The following is a 17,826-nucleotide window of genomic DNA, read 5'->3' as shown; positions in this document are numbered from 1 at the left end:
TCACAGTGTCGACAGTGTGGGTACACGTGTGTGCATGTGCATCGTCATGCAAGATCCCAACGCTCTTGGATAGCAGTCTTTTGCGTTCAAGTTTCTGCTTCAGCTCTTCAATAAGCGTCCCACTATAACTAACACTGTTGATCGTTGAACGTTTTCGCTGATAAGGAATCACTACACGCTGCTCTTCTTTCATGCAAATCACAAGTGGAGTGTCCATTTTTGCTCGCACCAAAGTTACAAACGAACAGGCTCACACTAGCGCAGCAGTGGCTTGGGAGACAGTAGCACTGAATGGAAAGCGCTGAATATGTACGGACTCTTCGGACTCTTCAGATCTTCAGGCAGACATAAAAATACCAATGAGCAGACTACTGTTATCCATAGGGAGGTCTTTTAGGAGAAATCTGCTACCCTCTCAAAGCATGCCTGGCTGTACAACCTTGCTGAGTGCCAAAACTAGGTAAGGGCTATAGACTTCTCCGAACACAAGGCCTCAGCAGTAGGGTGATGATTAGGCTTTAAAACAGCACACACAACATGAATCGACTTTTTACATCCTAAAACAGTCCGAGCCCCTTGCCAGGAAGTGTTCATACATTAAAGATCGACTATAACTACATAACCATGAAGAGATGAGCTTGGTCATGCCATGTAATGTCATACTTGTAACTATAACACCCAACGGTACACCTGCAAATCCTTTCATCAGGATGCAGAAGGAACATGGATTCATGAACCAGGCAGCATTTTGCACAAATTCCACTGAACCCTGGAGATGATCTGTTCTGTTCTTTCCACCACGCTCTGTTGCAGCCAATTCAAGACACAGCATCCGAGAAGCGCTGCTTTCTAAACTTTGATCTGTTATTTACTAAAGATAGTTATTGGTTGCACAATTGTTATCCAGGAGAACAGCTGTTTGGGAGATGCTAAAACTGCTAACTATCAAACTAATTCAATGTGCCTGTAAATCTTACCTGTAACCTCCAGAGTGACGGTGTCCTTCTCGTAAGTGCCCCCGATGGTCACGTGGCACACAAAGGTCCCCGAGTCGTTGGTGCGAAGCTCGGAGAGAGAGAGCGAGACATTCAGGCTGTTTGAGTGATACCCGGGCAGACTGACCCGACCTTCGAACGCCCGATGGACACGAACGTCCTTATTCTCAAGTGAGAGCACGGTGGTCTCTGTGTCACCCTGTCGCCGGGTCCATCGCACATGCAGAGTCCCACCTTTGTCGGAGGAGTCGAGTGGCAGGGAGTGGACGCAGGGAAGGAGGGCGGAGCCTGCGAGAGGCTCTTGCACTGCGACGTGTGTCACTTTGCGCACGGTAAAGAGAAGTCCTGCTCCGCCCAGACCTGCTACAAAGGAACAGAAAACAAAAGAAGAACGAAAATTATAACTGAGCGTAGAGAAAGGTGCCCACCTTCTGTGAGCGTCTGTTATTAGTTTATATAATTAGCCAATTTTTAGACATTGTATGAGTTGTTTCTATAGAAACAATGATTCATTAGAAAGAGTACACTACTGTCAGGGCATTTGTTGTAGAAAAGCAAGCATCACCTTCTGACCAATCAGATTTGAGAATAAACTCCAAAATAACAAGAGTGAAGAGTCAGGTTATGGACAATAGACCTTTTTTTTTTTTTACATAGTGTTAGCAACAACCCCACCCTTACCTCAACCACCACCACCAGATTTCCCATTAGCACTTTATTACCCAGTAGCTACCGCTGGACTACCTGGGGCAGGAGTATCTCAGTGGTTTAGGTGTTGGGCTACTGATCAGAAGGTCCCAAGTTTAAACCCCAGCACCACCCTATTGCCATCAACTCTCAGATGTATACCAAGATGTGGGTCGTTCGTCTGCCCTCTGGACCTGTCTGACTTCTTGTTGCATGGAGGCCCCCGTGTGGTCTGCTTACGATGCGTGTGGTGACCAGGGATGGTTCGACTTTACCATGGAGACGGTCCTGGCTTGACTGAAGCAGACAGCTGTTCCCTGAGGACTTGTGGCTGCAGTCGCTCGATAGTTCAGGACTGGAATTTCCTACAGTCTACCTGATCCTCCAATAACGAACTGAACTCCATATTGACTTAAAGACATCAACTGTTATACTGAACTTCCAGCTGATCGGTCCCTGCTACCCGTTGAGTCTGGTTCCTCTAAGGGTTTCTTCCTAGTGTTATCTCAGGGAGTTTTTCCTTATCGCCGTCGCCCTCGGCTTGCTCATCTTACACATTTTCTCACATTTCCAATTTTCATTTGATTTTGTAAAGCTGTTTTGTGACTGTTGTTAAAACTGCTATATAAATCAAACTAATTTGAACTGAATGAATGTACTACAGTGGACTCATTTTTCTAGTTTTAAAGTGTTATTTTTATTTTACAACCTCATGTATTTTCTTCTCTTCCATTTCCCCCCCTTTTACTATGCTTGTGTCTGATTCATCCTCCTGTTTCCCCTCTTGTTGTTCTCTGGGCTACATCATTTTGCAGTCAAGTGAAGTGAGGTGAAGTGGTGTGAATAATCCGGCTGGTCAGGGAGTGCAAATCTGCCCACCGATATTGTTTTATATTTGATGCAGTGCAAGTAGTATTACGGCGGATGATACTTTATGATGTGCAATATTTCATCCCAATGCACGTGCGTGTTTGTTTGTGTGTGTGTGTGGTTGTGGCTATGTTGGTGTGTGTGTGTGTGTGTGTGGCAGCTTGGAAAAACCATTCACATAGTGGAAATGTGACTTCTTTTTTGTGATTTTTATGTTGCTGTCACCATATTTAGGATTTCAGGCTTCACTGAACAACATGGCTATAATTTTGTTTGATTTCTCATCTTACTCCAGAAAAGCCTTTAATGTTCTGCTCAACTTTTTGAGAGGGCTCATTTTCAGGCACTATCGTTTTGAAAAATGTGTTACTTAAACTTAACTTGATTGAGCCATCTCTACCATTCGGGTGAGGTATGCAATGCCTTATTTTCTATTTTGTCTTGTCGGATTTCTTCTTGTTTCTTATCCTCTCATTTTGTGCCTTCTTTTCTTTTCTTTTTTTTATTTTGGATTGCCTGCCCTTTTCTTTTATTGTATTGTCTCTCCTTATTTTTTCTCTTATATTTCCTTCTGGTTTCTTCTATCCCCTTCTCACCTCCTCTTCTTGTCTTTTCATTTTTTGGTTGTTGTTGTTGTTGACATATTTCATGCATGAATTAAAATGTGAAATAAATAGACATTAAACCTCACTTAACCTTAATTTAGGGTGTCTCTTGGCTCTTCTGCTTTAAAAATGAAAACTTTTCTTCTTTCTACCGTCCTCGCTAACATTCTTGGGGCCCATAGTGCTACAGTATGTCCTTACTGAATCTTACACAAAATGGATGTACACTCCCAGATGTACACACAACTTAGCTAGAACTCGGTTGGTCCGGTCGTAAATTTTTTGCAAGTATTCAGGTAAAAATTCTTAAGGCGGGGCATTCATATGCCGAGGTACCACTGTACGGTATATTGTTACTTTTACTATGAAACAACATCTCAACCAGTTAGAAGAACCCCATTAAACCCCATTTGACTGAAATCTTAAGCCTATTTCATAGTGCCCTATTGTCATGCCTCCATTTCCACCCACATTTTAATTCATACAGTACCAGCTCCATCAAATGAGTTGTTCACATCCATCACATGCATCTGCACCATTTTTCTCCTTTTTCACTGGTATGCATGAGTCAAGCTTAAAACCCCATAAATATCCATTCGAGACACACACATTTGATCCTTATATAAGCTGTTTTACACCCATAATCTTAAGAAACGTTCAGGCTGAACTGAAGAACGTGTTTGTAAAATACTTATTCTCATTACCTGATCTTCTACTGTTCCACTGTAAAAAGTTGGGTGGATTTTAAGTTTCTACAAATTTATAACAAAATGACATGATGAAGCGAGGGATGATGGGACACTTCTTGTTTTTTTGTCCCCATAAGGAAACATTATTCATTCATGTATGTTACTTTACTCGTCCTTCTTCCAGTCAAAAGTCTGGACACACTTTCTAATTCTATAGTCTTTCCTGATTTGTATTCCTTTCTACATGTTAAAACAATAAATGCAACTCACTTTTATAAATTGCAAAACAAACCAATCTACCTGTAGGTACCAATAACCAAGTAACTTGAACCTGAAATTTTATATTAGATTTATATGAAGTTACATCCACTCATCCATCTAGGAACCTTTGTAGTCTAATTAGGGCCAGTGGAGGCCAGTGGTGATTATTATATTCATTCCCATATTTTCCGACCATGGTAGGACCTCAGGTCAACATTCACACACGCATTCACACACTGTGGGCAATTTGAACACCAATTAGCCTAATTTGCATGTCTCCGCACAGTGGGAGGAAACCGGTAGAAACCCACCAAGCACAGGCTCGAACTCCATGCACACACACCACCGAGACGGGAATCGAACCCGCACCCTTGAGGTGCAAGGCAACAGTGTGAACAACTAAGCCAATATGTCGCATTTATGAGAAATATATTACATTTGTGGGATTATTACATTAAAAGCTGCACATTTGTATTACATTCGTGGTTTATTACACCATTTTTGTTGGCACGGGTTACACACTCCCCTCATAGGCAGGCTCATTGTGCACGATGAAATGATGGGTTGACTGATCTAGGGAAGTTGTTTGTGACAAATAGTTAATGGGGTATGTAAAAATAAAAAAGTACATGTCTAGTGCCTGCACCAGTGTCTAGAAGAAGAGATTATGTACTGTACTGTACTGGCAACCAGGTGTGATGGCTGTCCTTATAGTGATGTGTTCATTCTGGAATTCTAATTAACCAAATAACAGAAAGAGAGAGAGAGAGAAAGAGAAAGCAAGAGCAAGAGAGAGAGAGCCAGAGAGAGAGAGAGAAAGAGAGAGTATTGTATGTGGTAATGAAACTGGGGTTACTGATTGATGTCAGCACCATTATACACACTCGGCAGGAGACCGATGGCCTGATCATGGTGAGGGAGAGGGGAGTCTGTGGAAAGGGCAACACTTTGGTCACAGTCACATTAATCAGAGTTTTTCTGTGGCATGTGTTTGTACATGTGTGCGTGTGTGTGTGTGTGTGTGTGTGTTTGTGAACGTTTAATAAAGAGCTTCAGTACTATCATACTGTATGACTTCTGTTCACCTCTCTCTCTCTGTAAGGTGCCTAGGTCATGATTAGTGCTCTAAATGTAACCTGAGCCAGTCTGATTGTAGGAATACCTATGAATTAATGCCTTTAAAACGGCAAGGCTATAAGGATTTAAACGGGTAAAGACACCGTTGCCAGGTAACTAGGATACAATGACACTAAACAAAACCTGCCTTATGATCCAGATGTCATGGCGTGCACAGTGAAGGATTTGCGTCCAATTTCCCCCCCTCGCTCGCTCCATACCTACGTGGCCTCCACGTCTGCAGGTGTGTAAAGGGGCGGGCACAGCTGGCAAAGGATAATACTGTAGGTAATGGTTCTCGGGCTTGCTCCGCTCTATAAAAGCGAGGTTAGAAGCTTAGTCCAGGGTTCGGGAGCGAGAGTGACATGCAATCCGGGTGATGCCAAAAGCGCGTGGACTGAACACCACCGTTTAATCTTTGCACAGGAGACAGCGGCCAAAGGACTGCATGAGCTGCCGTGGCACTTTTATGTTCGCTGTGAGCCAGCCTTCACGATCCAGAGGGAAAAGCAGTTGGATTCGACGCTAAGGAGTTAACCCTAACTAGCTAGTTACAATTCTGATTAAACAGCCTTTATCTGCATACACATTATGTTTTTTTTTTTACTTTATTTCGTGCATGATTCACTTTCAGTGCAAGATAAAACGCAAAATAATACAATGTGCTGGATCAAGTGCTATTTTATAAGCGGTTGAATAATCAGGATGTCAAAAAAAATGAAGGACAAGTTTTTATGTTCGGAGGGGTTGGTCTAAAAGACATTTCGTGGTCACATGACTGCAGTGATGTCAATCACAACATCGGACGGTGGAGGTACAGTACAGTTACCCGACGTAACCCGGCTACGATGTATTTTAGAGCCTAAAAACAGAATGTAACATGATAGCACGAGCTAAATCGAATCGGTATCTATTGGTATAAATTAAATAGATCTTGCAGCCTTGCAGGTCCAGGTCCTGGGTTCGATTCCCGCGTCAGGTTTGGGTGCACGGAGTTTGCATGTTCTCCCTGTGCTTGGTGGGTTTTCTCCGGTTTCCTCCCACCAGCCAAAGACGTGCAGATTAGATGTGAATGTTGACTGGAAGTTCTACCACGGTTGTACGAAATGGGAAGAAATACATTATTCACCATTGGCCTCCATGGTCCCTCCAGAGGTCCCTAAATGGATGGATGGATAGAAATGGTCTCTTTTGCTGTCCAGAAGTAGTTTTAAGTCCTTAGTTTTTGTTTATTTCTTTTAGCAATTCTAAATCATACAGTAGCAAGCATATGTTGTTGTTGGTCTTTCAGCTGCTCCCTGTCGAGGGGTCGCCACAGGGGATCATCCGATCCACACACAACTTGGCACAGGTCTTACATCTGATGCCCTTTCTGACGCAACCCTCCCATTTCATCCAGGCTTGGGAACAGCACTGCGTCCAGTTTTAGGTTTTGGGTGGGAATCGAACCTATGACTGAACCACGACATGCCCCTCCCCTGAAAATCCCTCTTTATGATCTCCCTCTGATCTCTCCCTCTGATCTTTCCCTCTGATCTCTCTCTCTCTCTCTCTCTCTCTCTCTATATATATATATATATATATATATATATATATATATATATATATAAGATTCCCGCTAACGATGAGGATTATTCTGCTGTAACTACTTGTCTAGCAGTGGAAAAAAGACCCAGAAGTACAGGAGTCGCTCATGTTTTTTAAAAAAAGTTCTTGCAAACTCTTTGGAATAAAAGGACTTAGGGTGTGTTTAGACTTGACAGACTTGTGATTAGACTAAAATGAACTCAGGTGCAGTTGTTCTGTTAGTGCGGTCCATTTTAACAAGGAAGCAAACTCAAACCCCTTGAAGAGGTGAGTCTCGGTCCGCTTTTAAACAAACTCTGGTGCGATAATGTGAACGCACCACGGACCAAAGAAGCATAAACGAACCGATTTCGGTTTGCTAGCGTTATCTGATCATGATGATATCTGTACCTGGGAACTTCTGTACACTGGTCCATTCTGTATCTGTGAGATCTGATGTAGAAAAGGCCTTGTTTGGACCGGCAGAGAGTGAGAAAATTAGAATCCTAGCTACGTCACGCACGTTAGTCAGCACAGCAGGGACGGGTTTTAGAAGCTGCCTAGATACAAAAAAAAAAAAAAAACGAAATACCATCATTATTAAATTTACCAGTGCCTAATTAAACCATAAATTTAATGAGCATTCAGTCTGGGCACATAGTCTGTACGGTCTAATGGAATGTCATATGTTTTCGAGCGCTCGTTATTGAACGCAGCCCTGCTGTAATGTCACTTGTGTGCTCTCGTCCCAGGCAGGAGCGGGGAGAGTCTATCAAACGATTAAAGACTGCTTTACCGATGCTGCTTGCCTTTTATTTGTTTTATTTATGTTATTTATTTGTTGGTGGGGACGGTCTCCGGTGGCTATGAAAGCTAGACGCAGAATAGAAACATTAGGTGCACCGGCGACCGTTTCACTCGCCATCTGGAGTCACGCTTCCTCTAATCTTATTCCTATATATAATGTTACATTTTTCTATAATCTTTATATAATATACTGTATATATATAAAATCCACATGCATTCAGTCGTGTCTCGTGGTCCGATGTTGAAATTTATTTTCACATTTTGTTCCTTCCTTCCTTCCTTCCTTCTCTGTGCCTTCAGGGGCTCCGTGCAAACCAAACACTGAATATGTATAACTTTTCCTGTGTGAATATTCAGAAATAAGTTGCCAGCGCAACAACAGCATCTCTTTAATACCCCACAAGAGTCACATTCAGACAAAACACCGTTCCCGCCTCTCTCGTTCTCACTTTCTGTCTTTAAAGCAAACTCTAATCATACAAAATAAGAACCCGGACAGAAAGGTAGCACGTCCTGCACATAGGCGGACCTGACTATCAGGACGTGCTACCTTTCTGTCCATCTGTGCCGTGAGCGCAAAAACGAAAACGGCTCCCTGGACTTAAGGACAACGAGGGGACGGAAAAAAAGTGTCTGAATAATAGATATATGTCGTGTTAACCTTTGCTGCGTTAGGACGTAAAAAAGAAGAAAAAAAAAAATCTAAAATCTGCATTTAGATAGACCAGCTATCAGAGAGCGCCACCCTCACGGAGCCCATTGTTCCAAAACCCACTCCCTCTAAATAGGATGTAACAGACACGCAGGTGCGAGCACACGCTGTTCTCACATCAGTCATTTCCCACATCATGTCTCGTCAGTATTATCGCTTCTCCAGGACGCTCACAAACAGAGCGTTTCATGTTATCTACCCCGCGTCGTCTTCTTCCCTCTCCTTCGATCTGAACGTCTGTCTCTCTCACACTCGCTCGGTGGGGTTACGCATTAATACTCCCAAGCCACTGAAAGCACAGCTTGTCCTCATACCTGCCCCTTTCCTTTTAATATGTCTACGTCTGTCTCACTCGATCGCTCTTTCTTTCACACGTATACACATAACTGCACATCTGCACCCACACACACACACACACCACATACACACACCACATACACACACAACACACAAGACCTCAGCCATCATCAGGCAAAACCATGGCAACAGCTGCTTGGTAAGTAGGAGAGAGGAACTGGTCAAACTGCTCAATATGGTTCTTGTAGAAGGAAGGAGAAAAGAGAGAGAGACAGAAAGAAAGAGAAGGAGATGGTAAGAGGGAGACATACTGTATGGTAAGAAAACATGTAGACAGCACCCAGCCGTCAATCCCTGTGTGAATAATTAAAATGCTGCTTCTACTGTTTCAGACAGTGGTCTGAGGCTGGGGTGCGTTTCAAACCTACTTCAAAGGTGTGTGTGTGTGTGTGTGTGTGTGTACGTGTGGGAACAGGAGTGTCAGATTATGACTGCCGAGCACAAAGCAACTTTATTTCCCCTTGTGCTTCTATTTCTGCACACACACCCACACACACACACACACACACACACACACACATTCAGAAAAATCCTGCTAGGCTTGGTAACAAATCTGAATCCATCCCGATCAGATTTGAAAGAAAGGTAGGAGGAGTTTCTCTACGGGTCATAGAGATGAAAACGATTCATGTGCTTAATTTAACGCCAAAATCGTCACTACAGAGGGAATCGTTAAACATTAAGACGCAGTTTAATACACGCAAGCATCTGTCTCAATACCATCGAGGGTGCCAATACTTTACAGAAATGGCTCGGACGGCGAAAAGTCATCACAAAGAGTGTCAGTTTTTGTGGCTGAACCACAAATGGTGTTCTGTTGGGCATGGGGCGCTCTAATGTACAGACTGACGAACACACACACACACACACACACACATACACACACACACACACACACAAATACTGTATGAATGGATTGTTCATATCATTTAGCATGCTTTTATCAACCAAACAACCACAAAAACACGGCAATCCATTAAGGATCTTTAACACGTTCTTTGTTGTATAGTGGCTTGCAGTAAGATTCATCCACACACACACACACACACACACACACATGCATTTATTCCTAGAGCCACTTTTCACTCACAGCACAAAACAATAAACCCCTGGCCTCGTCCACCTGTGAGCTCTATCCTAATGCAGGATGTCCAGGAGCACAGAAGCAGCCTAGAAAGGGACGCACTTTCCCATCAGCCCCCTGCGATGTCCACCACCGCTCTGGGGCATTTAATTAAACGCCTGGCCGAGTGAGGCTGCCAGGGAAAGCGCTCCGACTCGAGATAGATTAGGAGACCAAAACCCAGAAGCAATGTCAAACTACAATGTGCTTCGGTGACCGGCTCCGAAACGAGGCGCAGGAAGATAAGACTCATTTACGCACCTCATGGACGGACCGACACCAGGTTTCATACACACTCATACATTCCAGGCTAATCCAGGGGTCTTTCCTGACTTTTTTTTTTTATTATTCTACAATACTAAAGGTGTCCAAAATATGCAATAATCTCCTTTGAACAGTTGATACCAAGACATGTCTGCTACTGTACCTCTGCTCTGTAGATCCTTCATAACGGCTCTAATCTGAGGTGCTGGTTGTTAATTGGTGATTTCTGAGTCTGGTGACTCTAAATGAACTTGGTCTTCATGAGAGCCAGGTTCATCATGGTGCTTGGTGGGTTTTGCAAGTGCACTTCATGCAAGAACTGTTCCAGGACAGCTAACCTTCGTGTCCTAAAATCATGACTGGCATTTACATTAGAGCATTTGGCAGAAGCCCTTATGATGACTTAGTTCTTTTTTTTTTTTTCATACTTCACAATCGGAGCAATTGAGGGTTAAGAGCCATGCTCAAGGGCCCAACAGTGGCAAGATGATGGTGCTGGGGTTTGAACCCAGGACCTTCCAATTCAATTCCATGTGCATTATGAAAAAAAAATCACTAATGTTTTGTAGGAAAATGATGTAGAATGTAGGAAAAAACCTGTCCCATTGAATTAGAAGGTGTGTCCAACCTACCAATAGACTGGTACGCATTATGGCTACCTCATGGAGACTAAACCCCTAAAGTGTCATCATGTTTAACCTAATGCAAAAGCTTCTGATTTAAATCTCCATTGTGCCCTCTACTGGAATCGTCCGGTAACAATTGCAGAATATACAGTGGGTAAATTTGTGCGCACATACAGTACAGAGTGGCACGGTGGTGTAGTGGTCAGGTTGCACCTCCAGGGTCCGGGTTCGATTCCCAGCTCAGGGTCTGTTTCAGAGTTTGCATGTCCTCCCAGTGCTTGGTGGGTTTCCTCCCACAGTCCAAAAACAGGCAGGGTAGGCTAATTGGCGTTACCAAAATGCCCGTAGTGTGTGAATGTGTGTGTGTGCCCATGGTCTATCCGTCTCGTACCCTAAGTATCCTGGGATACGCTCTAGGTCCCTGCAACCCTGTATACAGGATGAAGCGGTCCCAGTGATGGAAGAGTGGGTGAACACATACACTTACATCCCAACAATGGATCTTATTTCTGCTGTGTGTGTGTGTGTGTGTGTTAAAATGAGAATTTTCATAAATGAACCCAAACCGAACCAAACCAACATTGGATGCAGATTTGCAAAAGTTCCTCATGGTCCAGTCTATATGATGATGATGACGATGATGATGATGATGAGTTTTTCTAACCTATGAACTACAAGACTTACCGCATCCAGTCGAGAGACACAGGAGCACCAAGAGAGTCTGCAGCCAGCCACTGGGATCAGACACACACCCCATCCTGTCGAGGGAAACGAAAACACAGAGAATACTGTAAGATAAGAAGTCAGGAAAGCTAAGCCGAAGGAAACACCGGCTGTGATCTGCATCCGAAATGAAGCTTTATTGGCTGTTTGAGGGTCACACAAAGACATTCATTAAAAAAAGATCCCACCAAAAGATTTTCACCCGTCTCTCTCTCTCTCTCTCTCTACGTTTCGCTTTCTCCATCTACGCCCGTGTTGATAATTCATAAACCAGCACCCTGACCTTCCGCCAATCTCTCATCATCAGTGAGAACACAGCCAACCTCCTTTCGCTGCCATCTCCGCAAGCATATCATTACACGCTCACACACACGCTCGCGCCGGCAGATAAGACCGAAATGCGAGAGGCTCTTTCAGCACGGGCGACCTGTGACATTCGTCAGTAGTAAGGGCATCACGGAATCGCGAGCGCCTTCCCACACACACACACACACACACACACACACACATACAGTACGCACACGCTCACGCTTTAACCGATGAGGCACGCTTGGCGTCTTGATGAAAATAAATGAAAAACAACAGAGTTTATTAAGGTGCCAGCGTGTCCTTTATGACCGGGAAGAAAGGGAAAGATGAATGTAAATGTGTGTCGGGTGTACAGTGTTGAAAGGATGAAAAGTTTCACTTTTTTTTTTTTTTTTTTAATCAAATATAGAATAGCAATCAGGTGGCCCGGGTGCATGCGCTCGCTGAATGTTAATGAGCTTTGCGTCCCATTCCTTCCCTCTCTCTTTGTCTTTCCTTTTTTTCCCCTTCTTCCTGGCAATCACAGCCCCCCTTTCAGAGTTTCTCTACATTCTCCTTCTTCGCCTCTGCTCTCTCTCTCTCTCTCTCTCTCGCTCGCTTGTTCTTTTTCTCGCGCTCTCGTCGTGGGTGGTCATGCTTACTTACAGGTTCTTTTTAAACGTATAATTTTTTTTTCTAGTCTCATTACACAAGCCCTGCAGGCAAAAAAAAAAACAACCCTAAAAAACACATACAGTATCTTGCAGCTTTAGAGGTGCTTTAATAAAGTGTAAAGTTGTTCCAAGACCTGTAATAATCACAGGAATTTTAGTGATACCTTAGAAAAAGTCAGCAAAATACTGGTGTAATGGAACTCCCTAGTTTCTTAACATCAAGATATGATTTATGTTCCTTCTGGCCCTCCAGAGTCCCACAAAACAGACCTGGATGCTCCGTTCACGAGGTTTCAATAGGGGGCAGGAGTGAGCTCTAAAACTCACACATTGCTTCTTTAAGTTCTTCTTCAGGACACATGACAGAAAGGACACAGCTTGTTAAAAAGGTACATGGGTGTAATAAGTGCCTCATTAGTTAAGCACACACTAGTGTGTGTGTGTGTGTGTGTGTGTGTGTGTGGTTATTCTAAACTGCCTTCCCGAACACATTGCCTGCCTGTTTGCGTTCCGCCAGCCCAGCTCTTGGCAGCGAGAAGGCAAGTGTGAAAAGAGCTTATGTAGCCCATCCATTATGCATGTGGAGAGAGCCCGATGCCACTGAACGGGCATCACACGGGCATCGTATGGCCACAGTAACCAGATGCCAGAGAGAAAAAGCGAGGAAGAGAATACTTACGCCAGACAGCGGGACATGAACCTCATCGAGCACAGATGAGCTGCCAGAGGGGGAAAAAAATCTGCTTCCAGGAAAACAAACATGAACAGTTGCACAATATATTGGTTGTTAATCTAGTTCTTGGGATTAGGCTTCTCAAAACGATTATGGCAGAAGATTGTGTGTACACGGTACAGTATGTGCCAGAGTTCCGTGTACTGTGAGCATTTACAAAGTTGCAGATAAAATCCAGTGTGTGCTGAAGTCAGATCATTGTGCAAAAAAAATCTATTCATTTATTAAGTCATTCTGAATTAGGGGAACGCCTGTTCCATGCCATGCTGATAATAAGACTTTTCTTTAACAATATCATATTTCACCTTTTAAGGAAAGCGTGTTATAATATTACACAAATGTTATGTGCATCCTGTGGTTTACTTCGTGGCCTCCGAGTGATGCAGTGGTAAAGCGCTAGCCCTATCATCCGAAGATTGCTGGTTCGATCCCCGGGCGATGCTGTAACCTCTCACACCCGGAGGCCTAGAAAGAGCTGATTGGCCGAGCTCTCTCAGGGGGGAGGGATAAGAGGTACTTAGTGCTCCCACATTAATGACGGCTCTACTAGCCAATCAGGGGCGCCTGTGAGCTCGCGCAAGCGGAGGGAGCGGATAGCGCTGTCCTCCGAGTGTGTTACGCCGCCCCCAACAATGCATGAGCGAGCAGTAAGAAAAAAATGGTTGGTGACGTCACCTGGATCGGAGGAAACACGTGGGCGGTCTACGGCCCTCCTGACTAGAAAAAAAAAAGGAAAAAAAGAACATTTTCCTGACGTCGCCAAATTGACAATGTTTCGCAAAAGAGAAAATGCTTTCAAAATCTTTATACTGTACAGTAAATAAATAAAAGGATTTGTCTGTATGTTGGTCGGAATTTGCTCTTTCAATGATATCTTTACATTTTATACATTCGAGGACCTGAAACCAGTCTCAGAAAGTTTTCTTTCTGTCTTTCCGTCTGTCCAAGCCAGATTTTGTCACAACTTTACGCAAAACTGGCTCGACAGAATGTAATGAAATTTTGTCCTTCTTTAACCTTCAAAATGTTGAGTAGAAGGGAAGTTATGTGCCAGATTTCATCTCAGCATCTAGCGCTTTTCTTGGACAAATATACCTACGATTTCTCCTTGAGGTGGGCGTGGCTATACGCATCACTCAACAGAGCCAATCGACGAGATAGTTTACCGTATAAACACAGAAATGAATCGAAATGCACCTATAAAGCGGCCAAATCCTCGACAAACACAATCGAAAGCGGGATACAAGTTAGCTTACTCCAAAAAAAGGCAAGTAGGCAATAAAAACCGAATCTTCAAAGATGAATGGACAGATCAATGTATGTTTATTCTTCCTGCAGGAAGTTGAAACAGTTTATCAAACTTTACCAGTTTGTCTCGTATACTCTGAAACCCATGGGGCTAATAAAAAGCAGTAACGTAAAGCGCCGCTATGAGAGCAGACATATCCAGAGTAGTTCAAGGTGAGGGCGAGTAAAATACCTGAACTGAAAGCCCAGTGTTATGTGCTAAAATCCAATTCTTATGTGAAAGCCCTAATATTAACACTTAGGTACTGGATTTAATAATCTTTATCCTTTAATCTTTGTCTGATACTCTTTTTCGATTTCTCGTCTTTGATTCACTCTCTGATTACCGACACAGGGTGGTTATTTGGCTGACGATGAAAGAAGTACAACTTAGTGTAAAACAAGGCGTTTGGTACTCAACCTTACAATTTTTATTTAATATTATTTTTTATTAATAAGTTAGAGAAAAAGAGCGGGGCAGACCACACAGGATGCTGTGCTGCCTGGTAATGTGTGAATACTTTAGAGTGCGCCACCTGCAGGATTATGAAGGAACTGCAACATTTTACCACCTTAAATTCACTCACTCATCTTCTATACCGCTTTATTCTGTATTTAGGGTCGCAGGGACCTGGAGCCTATCCCACAAGACTTGGGGCATGGGGCAGGGAACACCCTGAACAGGCAACCTTAAATTCAAGCACATATAAATAAACATTTTTTTTTTTTAATTGGATTTTGAAGTCAAAGTGGCGACATTGCCACATAAAAGTATTTTTACACTTTTTGTGAAAAGCACCCCAAATTATAGAACGAATCCTAAATTAATATAATGTGAATATGATGTGTAGAAATATAATTACAACACGCTACATATTGTGGAGTCTTAATACAGAGGAGACAGATAAAGACAGGCGGACAGACAAGACCTAAGAGGAGTGTGAGAAAATGTCAAATCATGGCTCGGGACTGCAGCCAAAATTAAATGGCTAATGTACAACCAGCTAGGACAGACTGAAGGGGAGACGGTGAAAAGAGAAAGAGAGAGGGAAATAAATAAAAGACTAAGCAAGAGCATAAGAAAAGGGAGCGCTAAAGAGAGACTTATTTACAGGCCTGGGAAGGGCACGCTCTCTGCGTTGACACCAACAGTGCCCGAGAGAGACTTCTATTGAGATTGAAATAGGGAATGGGATTCTCAATGCCTGCGCACGATGACGCGGCTCCTGCCTCTACTGTAAATTCTCCATCAGATCCGCCCTCCTCTCTCGGCACAATCGTTTAGCTCTGGACAGCCAATCATTTAGAGAAGACGGTCCTTTCAGGCTTTACAAGGCTTTTAGTTGGCAGTGATTTAAATTGCTTTGGTTAGCTTTGCTCCTGGATTATACAAAGAGGCAGCAGGTTATTGAAATTGCACTCTGGAACCGGGGGCATGTACGCTTCTGGACATTTGTTCCCTTGGCTTGTTTTCACGTTCGAATTTTTTTTTTTTTTTAACCGGATTTAGGACCATGCATGTTAGCTATTTTTCGAGTCCAGAGAATGATTGAATAGAGTGGTCTGGGGCTCAGTTCCACCAAATTGTGGTGCTGTCTGCATCAGGTGTGGAAGTTATCCGCTCTCAGAGCTCTAAGAGTAACATGATTGTCGCAATTTTTCACGTTACCTCCAGTTTCATGTCTTATGATGGCGGGGGGAAGGTGTGCATGGCTAAAGAAATGCAAGAACAGTACATGGTATTTGGCAGACACCCCTTATCCAGAGCAACTTACTTTTTTTTTCCTGTATCATCATCATATATACATCTGAGCAGTTAAGGGGTTAAGGGCCGTGCTCAAGGGCCCAACTTAGTGGTTGTGGGGTTTGAACCAAGGACTTTCCAAACTGTAGTCCAATGCAAAAGGTTTGTGCTTGGTACTAAAGAATAAGAACTGACCCAGTATAGGAATGAACCTAGCATACAAGTGTGTAAAAATATGCTGAATGAACCAAAATCAAGCATTTTCTCTTAATATTCCGGCTGAGACGAAACTTCATCTTTTTGCATTTCGTATCAAAAACGTTGTCTCCTGATGACTACTATTAATGGTAACGTGAGTCAGACATATGCTTAAGAAGGCTTATGCAAAACCCTGAGTTCTGGTTTCGTTTCCATTTTTTTTTTTTCCTGAGCTCCAGAATCTAGGATTAGAAGTAAGGAGATTATCGAATTGGCAAATCACACACCCGAGGAAAAGGGGCCTTTAGATATGTCACGTCTGCTGGAAGAGAGTGAAAAAAAAAATCCACATACTTGTCAGCAAGAAGATTTGGAACATGTACTATAATTAGACATACACACACAAACAAATTTCTCTCTTTTTGGAGACTTTTTCCTCACACTGTTCATTTCAGATTACTGTAACTACTTCTATAATCCTTATATTTCTGTCCTTTTTATTTACAGAAATAAGGAGTAGTGCTAAGAAAAGATCATATCAGACCAAGTTCTTCCTTCTATTTTATTTTAGGATGGAGTTAAACGAATGCAGGAGCATTTATTTCACTTAATATACTGTATACTGAAGACGATCCCTGAAGAAATTGTGAAGTTTGGGCTACAAGGGCAAAAACGGTTATATGGTTCCTAAGATCTGGCCATGCAGGCAGCCTGTGTCTCGGACGTGGTTTAACTCAGTTGCTATGGCAGCGCTGCTCCTGCATCGCTCTCACAGAGAGAAATAGCCAGTTAATATCATAGCTTAACTTTCCCGTCAACTTATAAGGAAATGTACTGCTCTGACTCTGAGCAAAATATCTCGGGAAGCCTAGGGCTTTGCCGTTTTAATTTTGGTTTTAGTCTTGGGGTATACTCCAGAAATTGTGGTTTGCATGGCAGTTTGCAAACAAACACTCATAACTTCCAAACGGTTTGATCATTTGCCTCCATTATTCTTAAAAGCGACCCAACTGAAAATTAAAATATCATTTAATATTGAGATAAAACATGTAGGGTGTGCAAAGTATAAGCTAGGGCCTTGGAAGGAAAAGGGTTCGGTGCAGGTCCCAAACAAACTCCAAAGTGGTGCATGTAACCCCGTATTTCTGTTTTGAGATACGTGGGAAGGGCGCCATGGTGGCGTAGAGCTTAGCACTTCCCTTCGCCCTTGCACCTCCAGGGTCCGGGTTCGATTCCCACCTCGAGAGCTTGGTGGGCCTCTGGGTACTCTGGTTTCCTTCCACATGCAAATTAGGCTTCCCAAATTGTCCGTATTGTGTAAATGAGGGTGTGTGCCCTACGATGGATTAGCCCCCTGTCCAGGGTACTACATGTATGCCTTGTGCCCTAAGTCTCCTGGGATAGGCTCCAGGCCCCCTGCGACCCTGTATACAGGATAAAGCTATACAGACTATGTGAGACTGAGAGGAGGAGAAACATCTGTCTATTGAAATTGGGGAAA

At 43.2% G+C, this 17,826-nt stretch overlaps 1 protein-coding gene across 3 annotated transcripts in view; it reads right to left on the bottom strand.

Annotated features, from left to right (window-relative positions):
* ncana (neurocan a) overlaps positions 1-17,826 on the bottom strand; it is a 107,014-nt gene that overhangs the window by 58,903 nt on the left and 30,285 nt on the right. For 2 of the 3 annotated variants that reach the window (XM_053486980.1, XM_053486983.1), the window contains exons 2-3: positions 11,363-11,436; positions 978-1,358 (exon numbers count right to left, since the gene is read on the bottom strand). In XM_053486980.1, the coding sequence (XP_053342955.1) occupies positions 978-1,358; positions 11,363-11,435 (454 nt within the window). In that variant the 5' untranslated portion in view covers position 11,436. The remainder of the gene's footprint in view (positions 1-977; positions 1,359-11,362; positions 11,437-17,826) is intronic. The other variant, XM_053486981.1, reaches the window with a different exon arrangement.

The sequence above is a fragment of the Clarias gariepinus genome, chromosome 25 (genome assembly GCF_024256425.1).
Source record: "Clarias gariepinus isolate MV-2021 ecotype Netherlands chromosome 25, CGAR_prim_01v2, whole genome shotgun sequence".
Taxonomy (NCBI): Eukaryota; Metazoa; Chordata; class Actinopteri; order Siluriformes; family Clariidae; genus Clarias; species Clarias gariepinus.
The sequence above is the reverse complement of the archived record's forward strand: the minus strand, read 5'-3'. Positions and strand labels throughout refer to the sequence as shown.